This window comes from Trichechus manatus, unplaced genomic scaffold (genome assembly GCF_000243295.1).
Source record: "Trichechus manatus latirostris isolate Lorelei unplaced genomic scaffold, TriManLat1.0 scaffold00028, whole genome shotgun sequence".
NCBI classification, from domain to species: Eukaryota; Metazoa; Chordata; class Mammalia; order Sirenia; family Trichechidae; genus Trichechus; species Trichechus manatus.
The window spans coordinates 14,564,075-14,581,180 of NW_004443964.1; the positions used below are offsets into that span (position 1 = coordinate 14,564,075).

The 17,106-nt window shown below is 40.7% G+C and overlaps 1 protein-coding gene across 3 annotated transcripts in view; it reads right to left on the bottom strand.

The window, feature by feature from the left end:
• Positions 1-2,427: 2,427 nt before the first annotated feature.
• Positions 2,428-17,106, bottom strand: part of CEP112 (centrosomal protein 112) — a 443,305-nt gene continuing 428,626 nt past the window's right edge. For 2 of the 3 annotated variants that reach the window (XM_023729297.1, XM_023729296.1), the window contains 3 exons: positions 7,221-7,322; positions 4,031-4,095; positions 2,428-2,587 (listed from right to left, as the gene is read on the bottom strand). In XM_023729297.1, the coding sequence (XP_023585065.1) occupies positions 2,584-2,587; positions 4,031-4,095; positions 7,221-7,322 (171 nt within the window). In that variant the 3' untranslated portion in view covers positions 2,428-2,583. Of the gene's footprint in view, positions 2,588-4,030; positions 4,096-7,130; positions 7,323-17,106 lie in introns of those variants that run through there. The other variant, XM_023729295.1, reaches the window with a different exon arrangement.

Consider the following 17,106-nt stretch of genomic DNA (forward strand, 5'->3'; position numbering starts at 1 on the left):
CGCCCTCTGAGGAGTTCATTGTCGACTGGGGAGGTTGCAAAATCAGAGGGCAGATCCCTGAAAGGGCTCACTGCTTGGTGATGCAGAAATGGTGAACTCAAACAAAACTATGACACATGTGGCAACTGCAGAGTTAACGCCACCGTCAACCCCTCTCCTCTCAGACCCCATAACTGGGTAACAACACCTAGAATACCCAGAACACTGGGATCCCATGGCGTTTCTTCAGCTTCGCTTGTTCCCAGTGCTTTATCAGCCACTACCTGTTGACAATTATATGCTGAAATATAAAAAGCTCAGGTGGCTGATTCAGGTGTAGCAGCCAATAATACTACCTTGAGACACAACTAAATTAGGTACTTGTGATGAACAATTGATCTTCCACCAGATAAAAGAAAGGATGAAATCTTAGATGATTTTATAATAAGGCACAGTGTTTATAATTTATCTCCTCAGCACTTGCTTTTTCTTTTTCTTCCAGTGACCGTTTATGTACTCAGGGCTCAATTCAACCAGGAATTTCAAACCTGCCAAATGCAATTTTTCTTTCTCTTCTTTTATCACAGAACTTTCCCAAAAACATTAGTGTCAGGCACCTCTTCCTATCACAGACAATCAAACTGACCTAAAGTTTCATTCTGTTTGCTCTCTGCCATATATGACACGCTTCAGGAGGGAAACAGGATCTGGGTAATGTCAAAGGTTCACCAGTATTTGTAATTTCATAACCCTCAAAATAAGGAAAAGAAAGAGTAGCAGGCAACTTTCCAAAACACCTACTGATATTTACTCACGGAAAACAAATATTCTTGAGTGAGAGTTCCAATTCCAGCACGCAATACAATTCACAAAAGTATTTTCACTTCAAGCAGCTAATAACCTTGCTAATGAAAGCTGTTGAGCTTCAACCTGTTTTCCACGGCCTATCCAGAAGTACTTAAAATTAATCACGTAGCCTTAATCTTCCCCTTCCAAGTACTAAACCATGGTCTGAGTACCAATTGTCCTCATTTGTCAGGTGGTTTTAAGGACAACTGCTACGATTTTGCTTTTTCCTGATTCTTCTTAAAGCTAGTGCTATAATTTATTGTATATGTAAGAGAAACCTGATCTTTCGAGAAAGACAGAGGCTTGTATTCCCGGCAGAGACGTGCGGATGAGCATCTGAACATTCACCAGACAGAGTGAGATGACTGAGGGCAAGGATGGGATGCCTCCTCCTGATGGCTGGCCTCAGAGCAGTATTTATGCTGATCCTAGTCCTGGCTTTGGAAGTGGCCGTTAAACCTGTTACTTCCTTATCATCTCCCTGTCTCAGTTACAGGACAAAAAAGGGTAATTCATCCTCGGGCAGCAAACAACAGAGATGGGCGTGGGAAAGAAAAAGATTTTGGAAAAGTGTAAATAAACTTTCTGCCCTTGCCCTTTTACAGTAAATCAGATGATTGCAGCCCTTCCCGGGGTCAGATTTTCCAAGAGTGTCTCAAAGGGCCCATGGCACGCACCACAATGCAGTCAAAGAATTTGGAGCATCAGTTGTTTCCTGGTTGCTGGTCCCTTTACTGCAATTCCAAACTTCCTCAGCAAATCACGTCGACCAATCAGCGGAAAGCTACTTATGGCATTCAGGTGGGGAGACAGAGCCAGACCCAAACAGCCACTCACGGCAACAACGTCAGATTCTCTTGACTATGGGACCCTCTTGAAAATGGGACCAATGACAGCATATTCTAAAATCACTTGCCAAAATGTTGAGTGTCCTCAAAACACACCTCTACATTTTTAGGTTTTCTTAAAGAGTGTAGACTGATATTATAATTAAATTAACCACCATAAAAAGAGAGACCAAGAAGAAAACAAAGCTGCTACATACATTTCTTATACGGTGCTGCCTCTGGAGCCCCAGGCTCTGACTGGAGACCAATAAGACAAGAACTTGGACTGAGGCTATCAGATGGCCCAGTGATTTTATTCTAAACACCAGCTCCATGCACTAATTAATGGATTTAATCTTTGACATGACATAAGGTATTTTTTTCCTATAGTACAATTTGAGATTGACAGTATTTTCTAGGGAAAAAATACCATGTATATGTCATACTTATTTTAGAAAATGAGGTGCATTCAAAAGTAGAAATGATATTGATAAGTACAAAATAATATTTTAATAATATATGAACATGAAAACAATGTAAACATGTTAAAATTTTTTGATATGATACTACAAGCGTGATTTTGATCATATGCAACTGGTAAAAATCTACACAAAAGCATTAACAAGGCAGATCATAGGAAAACATTTCTCTTCCCAATATAAGCAATTCTCAGCACACACACAAATGCACACATATACGGAAATCAGAAATAAAGCGATGTTAAAAAAAATAACTTAGGCAGACACAAATAAAACCACCCCACTAGTGTGTGTGAATGATGCATGTTTTTATGATCTTAATTACATACTTTTAAGTTTTAAAAAATGCCACTGATCTCACAGTTTACAATATCCAAATCTTCAAACCTGCTGGAAGACGTCCACAGTGCAGCCCCAATGATTGCATCCACGGCCCATCTCTTGTGCAGTTACCTGAAAACCCAAAATCTCAGTTATCATTTCCTCTAGGTTTAATAGGTTGGCCAGTTTTAAAAATATGTTTCAATTATGGAGAAGTATCCAGGAATTGGAAAAGGAGCCCTGGTTGCACAGTGGTTAAAGCATCCGGCCATCAACCAAAAGGTTGCTCACCAGCTCCTCCGCTGGGAGAATGATGTGGTGATCTGCTTCTGTAAAGATTCCAAAACCAAACAAAACCCATTGCCGTCAAGTTGATTTCGACTCATAGTGACCCTACAGGACAGAGCAGAACTGCCCCACAGGGTTCCCAAGACTGTAAATCTTTATGGAAACAGACTGTCATATCTTTCTCCTGCAGAGCAGCTCGTTGGTTCAAACCGTCGACCTTTCAGTTAGCAGCTGAGTGCTTCACCATTGTACCACCAGGGCTCCTTCGGTAAAAATTATAGCCTTGGAAACCCTATGGAACAGTTCTACTCTGTCCTATAGGGTCGCTATGGTGTTTTTTTTTTTTTGGTATACAGGAATTGGATAGAGGTTGAAAAGGATATTTTTGATCATTTATGTCCTGGTGGTGCAGTGGTTAAGCGCTCAGCTGCCAATCTAAAGGTCAGAAGTTAGAACCCATCAGCTGCTCTGCAGGAGAAAGATGTGGCAATCTGCCTCCATAAAGATTACAGCCTTGGAAACCCTATGGGGCAATGCTACTCCATCCTATAGGGTCACTATGAGTTGGAGTCAGCTTGACGGCAATGGGTTTGGTTTTTGGGTTTTATGTCTATAAGGGATCAAATCATATTGACACCAAGCAAACAATCTTTTGAAAAGTGAGAGAATCCACAAGCTCTTTACTTTTAGTTCAGTGCTCAGTAAGTGGTTCAGTCTTTCACCCACTAAAAGGAAGGTTGTGTGACTGAATTACACAACTTGGCTGCTCTCAGGCAGCAGGTAAACACCATCAGTGTCGGTGATGTCACTGGGAATCTTGGAATAGAAAGGTCTTGTGCATCCTGAGAAGGACACCACGGGCCCCAAAGTCACCGTGAGTGCTGTGACCCAACTAAGCCATTCACCTCTTCTGGTCTGGAGAACAAACCTCCTGGGAGACAGGGCTTTTACTACTAAGAAGTGCATCATCTCACTATCTTAAAGGAAAACAGTGTCTCCTCAGACAACCTGTTGCTGTGACTCCTGCAGGGAGGCCTGGCCTGGCCATGCATCTGAGATTCTCTCATCTCAGCGCTGATGGAGCTGACCAAGCAGTGCTGGGATTAAAAGAGGTGGGTGCCTTCTTAAAGACAGGCTATTTACTGAAAATCAGTCTGTTTAACACACAATAGCCCAAATCACTATTATGTCTAAGTATTCTCATAAAGACTTAAACTCCAAACCGGGAGACTCATGGGGACAAACAATACACACGGATCAGAAGGTGTTGCTGACCACAAGATGTACCTTCTGTTTTGGTATGTGGTCAGCTCTTCTTGAAGGATGGATGCTCTCTTCTGCAGAAAGTTCACCTAGAAAAGACACTTTGTATGAGAAGGGGCAAAGGTGGTTTAAATGTCAAGATTCGCAAATCATATGGTGAGATTTTATTCAAATTCAGACAATCACCTAGTAAGACTCAGAGGATTTGCTGAATGTCAATGTTGTGTTTTGTACATTTGATCATGTCCCATTCCTACTGAACAATCCATCACAGACTACAGAATAAAGTTCAAACTCCTTGTTACCCGGTTGTTTTGATCTGGCCACAGCCTACCTTTGCAGCCCCATCGCTTGTCACCCTCTTCCCACCATTGCCACCTGTACACCATGTCTTTCACACCTTTGTTGGAATACTGGGCTAACTAATACCCATTCATCCTCCATGATCCAGTCCAAATGCGACCTCTTCCAGCCTCTTCAATCTGCGACTCCACCCCAACTGTTCATCTCCTCCTACCCCTGGCCGAGCCAATGGCTCCCTCCTCTATCTTCTTCGACTCTGTCATTAGCACCTCCTGCACTGCCTTGTGGCAATTTGTCTGTATCTGTCTGCCCCAAACCTGAGCGCTCTTCTGGGGCAGGGATGATGTTTGTTCATTTTTGAATACCCAGTGCCTTTTACAGGGCTGGGCATGTAGCTGATATGCATTAGCTGTTTAATGAATGAATGAGCAAATGAAAAGAAAATTACTACTTTCTGGAAACTTCAATCCGTCCTGAGGATTCCCTGAGGTTGGAGAGACAATGTTTTGTAGTGGAAAGAGCCTGAGCTTTGTCTGGAGTCAGGTCAACCTGGATTCCATCCTGGCTTGGCCTTTATGGCTCTAGGAAAGTCACTTAAGCTCTTGATGCCTCGTCTGTGAAATGGGGTTAATGACAGCTGCCTCCCAAGGTTATGAGGATGATGGGAAACGGCTGCTGGAAACTGCCTACTGCAGCACTCATAGCAGGTGCTCCCACTCTTGGGGTGCTGGGGGCGGTGCTAAGAAACTGGATTTTGTAGCATAGTCTCCTAAATCAGACCTTTACAACATGGTTTGATTATTTTGAAGTGTAAATGTCTGTAATAGTAAAGATACCTATACTCATTACCCGCTGCTATCAAGTCAATTCCGACTCATAGGACTATAGGACGGAGTAGAACTGCCCCACAGAGTGTCCAAGGAGTGGCTGGTGGATTTGAACTGCTGACCTTTTCGTTAGTAGCCATAACTCTTAACCACTGTGCCACCAGGGCTCTGTTAAAATACCTATATCAGGCAAAATTCAAAAGCACCTTATGAACAACCAAATGAAAATGGTTTTTGGAGAACTCACACTATAGCTTAATGCAATCAAGAGTCAGTGGTATTTGATCGTTTCAGAATTGTTTACTCTTGCCTCTTAGGTCTGAACTGAAACCATGGCAACGGCTGATCCTGAAACATAGTTATGCAAGGGAGTACAGCTGGCAGAAAATAAAATGTGCTTGAAAGGGAAGAAAGCACACTCTTTCTAAATGGGCGCCTATCAAAGTGGTCCCCTTGGTTTTGCTTATTTATGATATCACCCGGGTCTTAATTTTATCCAATTGCTCAAATGACCCAGAGGACAATTAAAAATTTGGACAGATGCAAGGATTACACTGCTTCAAGTTCCCTCCCCCACCAGGCTTTGGAGCAGGAATTCCAACAATTTTCAAAAAACACAGGCACCTGTGCTTTCAAACTAAATTTGCTCCCTGTATGGCCTGGACTGCTCCGCGCAGCTGCCAACGCGGAGGCCCTCATGCAGCTGGCAGCACTCTCTTTCTGGGTCAACATCCAGTTTTAGGAGGCTGAACTGGCTTTTATTACAGTGAAATGATATGAATGATAACAGAAGCCCTGCAGGTGGATATCAGATTTCTTTTCTTTTTTCCCCTAAAAAAAAAAAAAAAAAAAAAAAAGAAATTCTCCTGAAGGTGCCAGGTTGTACAAAGCTGACCCTCTGGAAACTTTCCTACAAAGTTAATGGGTAAACCACATCTAGAGGAGAGCTTTTCACATAAATAAAGATTACTTAACCCTTTCTTCTTCAACACGTTCCTCCAGTACTTATTTTTATATGCATGGGAGAGCGGACCAAAACTTCTTAGCAGTAACAATGGTATCATAAGGCTTGATGCAATAACATTTCATTTCCAGATAGGAGTCTTTTTACCGAGGGGCATGGAAAAGGAAGAGCTAAAATTTGCTCTGCATTTTGTCTTACTTATTATAATTGATGTGAATGCCATCAAAATATATCATTTATTTTAGTAAATATATTTATTGAGCATCTACTATGTGCCAGGCACTATTCTTGGCATGGAAAGTAAAGAATCCTTTCCCTTGTGTAGCTTTGCCAGAAAAAAGTATGATTTAAATTTCTAAGTATATTAGACATGGAAATAAGTGGGCTCCTTCTCATGCTTGAGTTAAAAAACAGATTCGACCATCAATACATAAAATATTCAAACAATACCGACATATATAGAGAAAATGCATGTTGGAATTTTGAAATAAGCATCCAAATTTAAAGCAACTTCATTTCTCACATTACATTTTATGAACTATACCAAGAACTATAGATTTCATCAAGATATATTTAATCTAATTGTTTGAATACCTTGGCATTATTCTTCCTTGAACTTAAAATATGTCTTGCCATTCCAAACAACCACATAAAATACACCAGAAATCAAAATGCTTCTAACTTAACTGTGTTTTCTAGCTCTCGGCACTTTAGTGCAGTGAGGAATCAGCAATGTGCTAAGTGATGGTATTTTGGGCCTGGTACCAAGAAGAAAAGGGAGAGACTGTATTGGAATGTGGACTGTAAATGGAATAAAAGTCGTTACAACTGAACATTTCATTTTCAAGGGTGCTTTTAAGGAAATACTATGGAGACAATGAATTCTTAAACTACTAAGAAGAAAATTCTATGAGAAGAAACAATTCATTCTGCGTAGTGGGTTATGTTATGATATCACATTGGTAGGGTCGCTACGAGTCGGAATCCACTCAGCAGCAGCGGGTTTTGGGGTTTTTGATGGTATTGGCATTCAACTCAGACGCAAATGTATTTGCAAGTTTCCTATTGGGACATGGACATCATCTGAATACTTGGAAAATGTTTTGATTCTAGTAATTACCTGAGATTTTAGGGAGGAAATGGTGTCTTCGAGTTCTTGTCTTAGAGATGCTGGCATCAACCCTTTGAATTTTGTTTCATATTCTTGGCGTATGTAAGTTATCTAAAATGGAAAAAACAAAAACAAAAACGAGATAAAAGCTTACCTTGTATACTATGGAAATGACTGCTTGAACTAAGAAATTCCAAGATATCTACTCATGACAAAGACGAAACCTGTCAACACAGAGGAAACCAGAGACAATACACGTACAAACTGAAAAAGCTCCCCGGCCTGGCCGTGTGACTCTGGGAGAGACATGCCCTGTGACAACACTTCACTCCTTTAAAATCCTGTTAGCACAATTTCCAGCATCTGAGAAATAAGTAAAATACATACTCTCTCCTCTCCACTTGTGATGTCCATCACTCGGCAAACCCTCTTCTGATCAGGATATGATTCAAGATCATACTAAACTATGATTTGACGACAATTCGTGGCAGGTCTTTGTTTGATTAAAGCACTCCCCAAAACTGGCTAGGTACCCTGGGGTGTTCGATATAATCCATATGATTATGAAGATAAGAATGAAGGAGAATCTGCACAGCTGTGTCTGCAAGCCTCCTTAACCCCAACACGGGTAGATGAGAGTACCCTTGTCTCAGCGAGCCTCCCTGGCTCAGGGTTTCCTGGTGCCTCCAGAATACAATCAGGCTTGTGCTCAGCTAACTGATGGTCACTGGGCTTATTAAAGGAAAGGCTGATGGCTCATCCCATTCATCTCTCTAGAAGCTGAATGCAGAAGTGAGGGAGGTGAAAGAAAAATCTTTGGAAAACTACGCCTGAGTAGAATGCAGATGTGCATGAGTGTGGGTCAGGGTGTGAATGTGTATGTTTGATGTCTTTCTCCAGCTATGTTTCTGCTGGAGAAATCTGAGGAATCCTAATCTGTGATGGAATTAATTATTTTCAAAATCTGTTGCATGTGTTGTGGGTGACTTAACTGAATATTAAAGTTGAACTGCAGTGTATCTCATAAATGATTCACTGATACACCTGGAAATAGGGTAATACACTATGCAAATGTGTGCTACTGAGTTAGTTACACAAGCCCTTGGATTTATGGAATACAATTTCAAATTATTAGCCTCTAAGTCCCAACTTTTTAAAAAATAATTAATTGAATTAAGGAAGAAACGTGTTCTAGTAATTCATTTCATTATGTACTAAAATCCCATGGCAACTGTTCTAGAATATAATTTTTTAATTCTTTGCAAAGGATTTTTTTAAAGCTATGCTATAGCTTTCTAAGGAGCCCTAGTGGTGCAGCAGTTAAGTGCTCGGCTGCCAACCAAAAGGTCAGAGGTTTGAACCCACCAGGTGCTCTGTGGAAGAAAGATGTGGCAGTCTGTTACCGTAAAGATTTACAGCCTTGGAAACCCTACAGGGCAGTTCTACTCTGTCCCATAGGGTCCCTATGAGTTGGAACTGACTTGATGGCAATGGGTTTGGTTTGGTTTTTGGTATAGCCTTTTGATTTACACCTACAAGAAAAAAGGAAATAATGAAAAATGATCTCTCAAACTGATATAAAGTTAAAGGCTGTTCTGGCTTGGGCACTTCTGGAAAGGAGTTTCCAGAACTCTTAGGGCTCATTTCCATCCCACCTCTCTACTCCCACTGCCTTCAAAAAGCACTGTGCATAGTTATACGCTCTTCTAGATTCCTCAACCACAGCACAACAAACAGACATAAGCCACCCTCTCTCCACCACGGTTACCATTCTTTCTACGTTCTTTCATCTTCAGCAGAGCAAATGAGGAAGCTCCAGAACACCATGACAAACAAAAACACTTTTGCAATGTACTAAGACCCCTGTAAACTGAGTGGAAATGGTACCCATGTGTTATGGATTGAATTGTATCCACCCCCTACTAAAATGTGTGTCAACTTGGCTAGGCTATGATTCCCAGTACTGTGTTGTTGTCCACCATTTTGTGATCTGATGTGATTATCTTATGTGTTGTAAATCCTAACCTCTGTGATGTTAATGAGGCAGGATTAGGAGCAGTTACGTTAAGGGGGTAGGACTCAATCTACATGATTAGGTTGTATTTTAAGTCAATCTCTTTTGAGATATAAAAGAGAGAATCGAGCATAGAGGAGTGGGACCTCACTACCACTAAGTAAGAAAGGCCAGGAGCAGACTGCATCCTTTGGATTGGGAGTCCCTGTGCCAAGAAGCTCCTAGACTGATAACAAGGACATTCCCCCAGAGCTGACAGAGAGAGAATGCCTTCCCCTGGAGCTGATACACTGAATTCGGACTTCTAGCCTTCTGAACTGTTAGATGATAAATATATTTGTTAAAGCCAGCCACTTGTGGTATTTCTGTTATAGCAGCACTAGATAATTAAGGCACCGTGTGACCAAAGTCAAGGCTTTAGCCAAGGTGGTAGTGGAGGACTAGGTAGATAGCTGTGTTCTGCTCCATGGCTACAGAATACCTGCCTTAGTCTTGAAAGTCATAGCACTGGCAATACTTCCTCTAATTGTAAAAGAGATTATGAAGACTGAGAACATCCATAACTGGAGTTTAGCATTACAACCAAGTAGAACTTATATCGTTGGTAATCAGATAAATATTCACGTGCATAAATAACAGTCTACAGAGTGTACAGAGTGGATTACTGACTTTAGCCAAGAGGATCTCTAGAGATAAAAGTTTGAACTGAGATTGAAAAAAGTAAACCTTGGAAATCCATGATTTCATTAAAAATGCAGAAGGGAGAACTAAAGTATATTTAGTATTGTTTTCATTTGAAAAACACCAAAACTATCTCAATCATGTCAATACGTCAACTTCCTGTTGTATAATAAAACAAAAAGCAAGATGGAAGCATGCAGCTATGTAGAAACTTAGGGACAGTGTTTCTAACACAAGTTATTTTACTGCAAGCTTCAATGCACCCAACACCGAATTCACATTTGAAGAGGTGAGCAAAGAGGCCACTTACTGAACTGCCAGTGGTCCATACTGTGTGGTTGCTTTTACGCCTCTTTACATAGTCATTTATTATTGTACTTTGAGGTAAGTATGAAGCAATTCAGGAAAATGAGTGTGCCTAATATTAAAGAGCCCTGGTGGTGCGATGATTAAGCACTCAGCAGCCAACCAAAAGGTTGACGGTTCAAACCCACCCAGTGGCTCTGTGGGAGAAAGACCTTGCTATCTTCTCCCATAAAGACTACAGCCTAAGAAACCCTATGGGCAGGGACGGATTACCCAATAAGCAAGGTACGTACAGGCTTGTTTGTGCTTAATTACTACCTGTTTTTCGCCACATCATGTGAAATTGTGCGCTACAGATTAGTAAGTAAGCACAAATGAGCTCATTTGTACATTGCTCACTTGTAATCGGCTCCTGCCTATGGGGCAGTTCTACTCTGTCACATGGGGTCACTATGAGTCGGAATCAACTTGACAGCACCCAACATAACAACAATATTACTTCACAAAGTCCAACCAAGCACTTTGGGATCAGTTCAGCTGAGGACAAAGGGAACAAGAATTCCACTAATGTCCTAAATATGTCTCCAAATCTCTCCATTTCTCCATCGCTGGTGGCCATTCTGATCCGAATATCCTCGTCTTGCCCTTCAATACTGGTATGCTGGTTTTCTTTTTCAAACTATTTTTTTTTTTTTTGCTTAACCTTTAAAATCAAAATCAAGATCTTTTATGTGGCCAACAGGGTCCTGCAGAATCCGGCCCCTATCCACCTATCGAGAATTTCCCCTTGCTTTCAAACACCAGACACCTTAGCTTTTTAAAATTCATTCACCAAATGCCCCAAGTTTTGTCTCCCAACAGGGTCTTTGCATGTACTGAAATACCTTCCCAATAATGCGCTCCCCCCTCCACCGCCCCAGGGCAATTCCTGTGCCTAGTTCAGGCCTGCCCATCTTTCAATTTCCAACTCACCCATCCCTTCCTCACGGTGGATCTTCAGCTGCTGGGCACCTGCACTGCTGTGCTGAGTGTTGACTACCAATGTTCCTTTGCCACAGAAGTCTTTGCAGAGTTCTGATACTCCCTGCCTGACACCTCAGACGGGGGTCAGGTTCCTCCCTTACACACTCCACCACCCTGTGTCCCTCCTATCAGAGCACATGACTCAGTTTGGAGTTATATTAGGTTGAACCACATGATATTGTCAATATTATTGTTTTGACCTTAAAATGGCAATTTCATATGATTCAGCATAATACATTTATTTGTGAGGTTGCTTGATTAACATTTGTCTCTTCCACTAGACTGTGAGGCGATTGTTTTGTCTTCAATTCCATTTCCAGTGCTTGGCTCAGTTCCTGGCCGAGTGAGCATGAATGCGTGAATGCATGGGTGCTGACTTCTACCCAGGGACGAGGCTTTCTGGGAAAATTCACCCCCTATTCCAACCCACCTAAGGAAATAATACTTCAGAAGCATCGATTCACTTGGACCCACTTTCTTTTGGAATTTCTTTCAATGAGTTGCAGAGGGCCAGCATCATTAGGCTTCCTAATTTTCATAAGTGATTTGTGCCTATAATTTTATTTTCTTATATGGCCCATATCTGGTTTTACTATCAAGAGTATAATAGTCTTGTAAAACGAGTTGGGCAACATTCTCTCCTTTTTTATTTTTCTTCCAAGAGTTTATAGAAGATACAGATTTTCTACTCCTTGCAGGTTTGAAAATAAACCCACAAAATTGTCTGGGTCTGGTATCCTTTGAGGATGGAGTGATATATTTGATTATTAATTCATTTTCATGAATGGTTATTAGGTTTTCTTTTCATAATTGAGACAAATTTGGCAATTTATCTTTTTCTCATAAGTTGTTCATTTAATTAACAGTTTAAAATCTGTTAGCAAAAGGTTGTTCTTAGTGTGTGTCATTTTATACTTCTTAAACCCTTATCCGATTTACATGTCTCTTTTTTGTATCTAATAATGTTTATTTGTGCCTTTTTTTTTCCCTGATCAAACTTGATAGAAGCTTGTCTCTCTTATTAGGCCTTTTCAATGAAGTACCTTTTGGTTTTGTCTTCATATTGTTTTTCTGTTTCAAAAGACCTACTTTAGGTGCACTTTGTTGCAAATCTTCTTGAATTGAAACTTATTTTTTAATTAAAAAAATTTCATTATTGTAAAAATATAGATAACACATTTTCCAATTCAACATTTTTTATGTATTCAATTCAGTGAGATGAATTACATCAATCATGTTGTGCTACCATCACTGATATTAACTCGTTTATTTTTAATTGTTCTGATTTTTTAGTAACTGTGCTTAAGGTTCTAAATTTACTACTAAATATTAATTTATCTGCAGGTCCCAACTGTGATATATAATATTTGCATTATTGTTTAGTTCTAAATATATTGTAATTTTGTTTTTAACTTATAATGCAGTAGTATACGATTGCTGAATTCTAATTTATTTGCTAGCGGACAGAGAACATAGTCTGATTGCTATAGAGTCTTTGAAATTTGTTGAGGCATCTTTCATGACCTAGTAGGTAATCAATTTTTGAAAATATTCAAGTATGCCTTAAAAGAATGTGCATTTCTATTTGTTGGTAGCAGGTCTTCTGTAAACCTATTAGATAATGTGTTAACTACCTCCCCATCCAGCCTGGACTTCTACCAATTAGAAATGTATGAGAGAGTTAAGGGACATTATCAGCTGCTTGTGCTCGCTGTGGATGAGTTGATTCAGAATCCTGTCCTTCTAACACGTGGCTTAGATGAATGCCATAAAGCAACTTGAGTTTGATTTTAGGTAAGTTGTGGTGGGTGGGAGAAGTGGGGAAAGAAGGAGAGGTAGCCTTGGGGCGTGGTATATACTCTGGGGTCGGGTGGTGGTGAATGATGTGGTGGGCACTGCAAAGGGCGTTTGCTGGCACAGTGGTTAAAGAGCTCGAATGCTAACAGAAAGGTTGGTGGTTCGAACCCACCAGTGGCTCCGTGGGAGAAAAGACCTGGTGATCTGCTCCTGTAAAGATTACAGCCTAGGAAACCCTATGAGGCAGTTCTGCTTTGTCCTATAGGGTTGCTATGAGGTGAAATTGACTGGATGGCACACAACAAGGACAAAGAGCATCAAAAAGACATTGGACTTCTGAAGGGTAGTGAAGCACAAGTAAAAAGTGGACAGGAGTGGGGCACAGGAAGTCAGATTTGCTGAGAGGAAGCAGATGTGACACAAACAGAAATGTGGAGGATGTTTCTGAGGGATGGGCCTATGTGTAGCAGAAAGTTTTTGTATGGTCTCTTTAGAGGAGTGAGTAGATAGAACTTCTGTGCTTCATGCTGAATTCCAACGTGGTTTGAAGAATCAGGATGAAAGCTGTAGGAAAAGATGGTGCGAACACAAATGCTCTAGTGCAGCTGAGAAAACAAGTACCACATTCTTGTAGGAAATTTCATTGTTATTGGGGTTAAGGTATTATGTGTTGCCACGGCAACTGCCCAGAGTGATCCATTTTAAGAAAGGTGCTCTGCAGCAGAGCTTGTGTGCTTTGATTCTAAAATATAAAGTGAAAATATAAAAATACCATAATTTTCCTAATGACCTTTGGAATACTCATTTTCCTCTCTTCAATATGGTTTTATTTTACAGTTCTTTATTCTAACAGTCTTTTAAACTCAGTATGCAGCTCAAGAACAGGCCTCCCTTCCCTGTTCATAAGGGCCAGTTTCCATCACAAAGGAGTAAGAGCTTACTACCTCATCAGGTGGGGCCTCCTAGGAAGTTGTGGGGGCTGACTTAGAAAGCAGATGAAGACTTCTACGGCCTGAAGGGTAGCATACACCAGTTCCTGGAAAAGGTTACATTTTCAGGAAGAAGGAACAGTTTTAACTGGTTCTTGGAGGAAACGGTGGCATCAGAATGAAGGGAATGGTATGAACCTAGCACTTTAATTAGGTCTGGATGTTCTAAATCCAGCTTCAAGCAGTTCAAAAGATTCCCTGACACAAAAAGGAAACCAAGGGTCTGCCAGGTCTACTCACAAAGATTAACACACAAAGGAATGCTGGGAAACAAGTAAGATAGTCAAAGGCCAGGAAATACCTATCAACTGCCCAAATGTGTTCATGAATCCGACTGAAATATCTAATGAGAAGACTGACGTTGTGATGAACATTAAAAGTATATAAAAATTTTGGACAATATTTTGGACATAAGCTGTATGTTTTATTTCCTGATGGAGATGAAAATGCTGAAACCATATTATAGAGCTCCTATTAAAAAAATGTAGCCTTAGGAGGTACGCAGAATTTCCCAAGATATACAAAGTAGACAATTGTGGTTTTTGCCCTCCAACATTCATTCACCAGTCTTCCCCCGACACTTGAGTCCACCCAAGGGTCAGGGGAGAATGGGACAGGGGTCTAAGTTAATCATTGCATCACATTCCCTGTTCCCTGACTGTTAAGGGCCTGGGTACACGATCCAAATCCAGCTAACCAGAGTCACCAAGAGACAAAGACTCAGATGCTTTCTAACTGACTGGACTTCACCCCAGAAGGATGTCATTTCTGGAGTTGTTACCACCATCTTTCTGCCACAGAGTAAGATCTGGACTGAGAGAAGAGCCAATCCAGAGGAAGCAGAGTTGAGAAATGGAGAGAAAGAAACCGGAGCCTTTATCAAGCTGTACCTGAAGTTAGCCCTGTCTTTAGATTTTCAGTTTGGGCTGACTTTTCCGTCACTTTTGACCAAAAGAGACCTAAACAAAACAATGTAGAATATGAAAAACTTGCATTTATGTATGTTGCATACATTAAATCAGGAGTTAGCAAACTTAGGACCGAAGACCAAATCTGGCCCGCTGCCTCTTTCTGTAAATAAAGATTTATTGGAACACAGCTCTGATCATTTGTTTACACATTGTCTATAGCTGCTTTCCTATGACAACAGCAGAGTTGAGTAGTTGCTACACAGACCACATGGCCCACAAAGATACATTTGCTATCTGGTCCTTTACAGAAAAAGTTGGCTGATGCCTGCACTAGACTGTAAGCTCCACCAGGTTGAGACTGTGTTAGTTTTGCTCACTGCTGCAGCCCCAGCATTCAGCACGGTGCCCAACATATGGTTTCCAATAAATATTTGCTGAGTGAATGATGAATCAAAACCTCAGAGCACACAACTGTTGGTGTTAAATCAGCCTTTGTCCTAAGATGACAGGATCTTCAGAATGTCTAGAATAATCACAAAAACCTTTCCCTAAATACAAGGAGCAGATTCTGTCATCATGGTATTGAAGTTCTTAATCAGAACAGGGGCTATTAATAAGTAGGCCAGCTTCAAAGCTGAGAAAGTTGGAGGCAAACACCAGGGCCTACAGGGCTGCTGAGATCAAAGGAGATCCCAGTGATTCACCCGAGGGAGAGGAGTCTGTTCCATCCATGCTCTGCTCCCTCCCCTACGTTTCTTCCCCTTTACTCACCATCAGACTTTTTATAGAGCTGCAATATTAAGTGACTTGCGCTTCTCTTTCTTCTGAAATTAAATGCCAGCTCTTTCCCCCTAGAGGATCTATTTTTGCTATCTACTTCGAATGTTTTTTCTTCCTAATAATATCATTCTTAGTATTTTTCTTTACTTCGGTTGATATATATGATGAACACACCCTTCCTTCAAAGAAAGGCAAATGCAGGGTTTTTTGTTTTGTTTTTTAATTTTTTGGGTTGTTGTTGAGAATATACACCAAATCAACAATTTCTACATGTACAATTTAGTGACACTGATTACATTCTTAAAGTGGGGCAACAATTCTCACCCTCTTTTTATGAATTGTTCCTCCCCTATTAACATAAACTCACTGCCCCCTAAGTTTCCTATCTTATCCTTCGAGTTACTGTTGTCAATTTGATCCCATATACTTCTTAAAAGAGCATAATGCTCAAGGAAAACATTCACTAGTTAAGCTAAAGTACTATTTGGCTTAAAGAAGATTTCAGGGGTTATTTTTTGGCTTAAGGTTTAAAGATTATCTAGGCAATAGTTTTAGGGGTTTGTCCAGCCTCCATCACTCCAGAAAGTCTGGAGTCCATGGGAATTTGAAATTCTATTCTACATTTACCCCCTTTTGATCAAAGATTCTATAGAAGAAAGAATCTTCTATAGAATCTTTGATCAAAAATTCAGTAATGGTAGCCGGGCATCACCTAGTCCTTCTGGTCTTCATGGAGGCAATTAGCCACACATTCCATTTCCTCCTCCTGTTCTTGACTCTCCTTCTTTCTCTGTTGCTCCAGGCAAACAGAGACCAATTGTACCTTGGATGGCTGTTTGCAAGCGTTCGAGATCCCAGGGACTCCGCAAGAAGCTAGGAGGTAGAACAGAAGCACTAAACAAAATTAGGCCAATTAACTGGGATGTCTTATGAAACCATGACCCTAAACCTTCAAATCAAGGAATCAAATTCCATGAGGTGTTTGGTTATACGTGCTAATTCAGGTTTTAAAGTATCATGATCAACATAGCAATTCTAGAGGCATGGAGTGAGGAAGTCTGCTTGGGAAAGTCTGGGGAGGTACAGGTTGAAGAACATGGACACTTTGAGGGTCAAGTTTATATGAATCACATGGACGCAACCTCTCCACTTGGCAAGGTACATCTCCAAAAAGGTTTGGCGAAAATAAATCCTGTGGGAGGGACAGGGTGATTTTTGTTCTGTTTACAGTGCCCGGCCTTTTACTCAGAGAGGAAACCCAAAAAACCAAACTCAACGCCGTAGTCAAGTTTGACTCCTTTTTGGGTGGGGTTAGACTTCCTGAAAAGGCAGTTTCCATCAATGGAGAACCAAAACCCCACCAAGAGAGAAAAAAAAAAAAACTTCTGAGATTT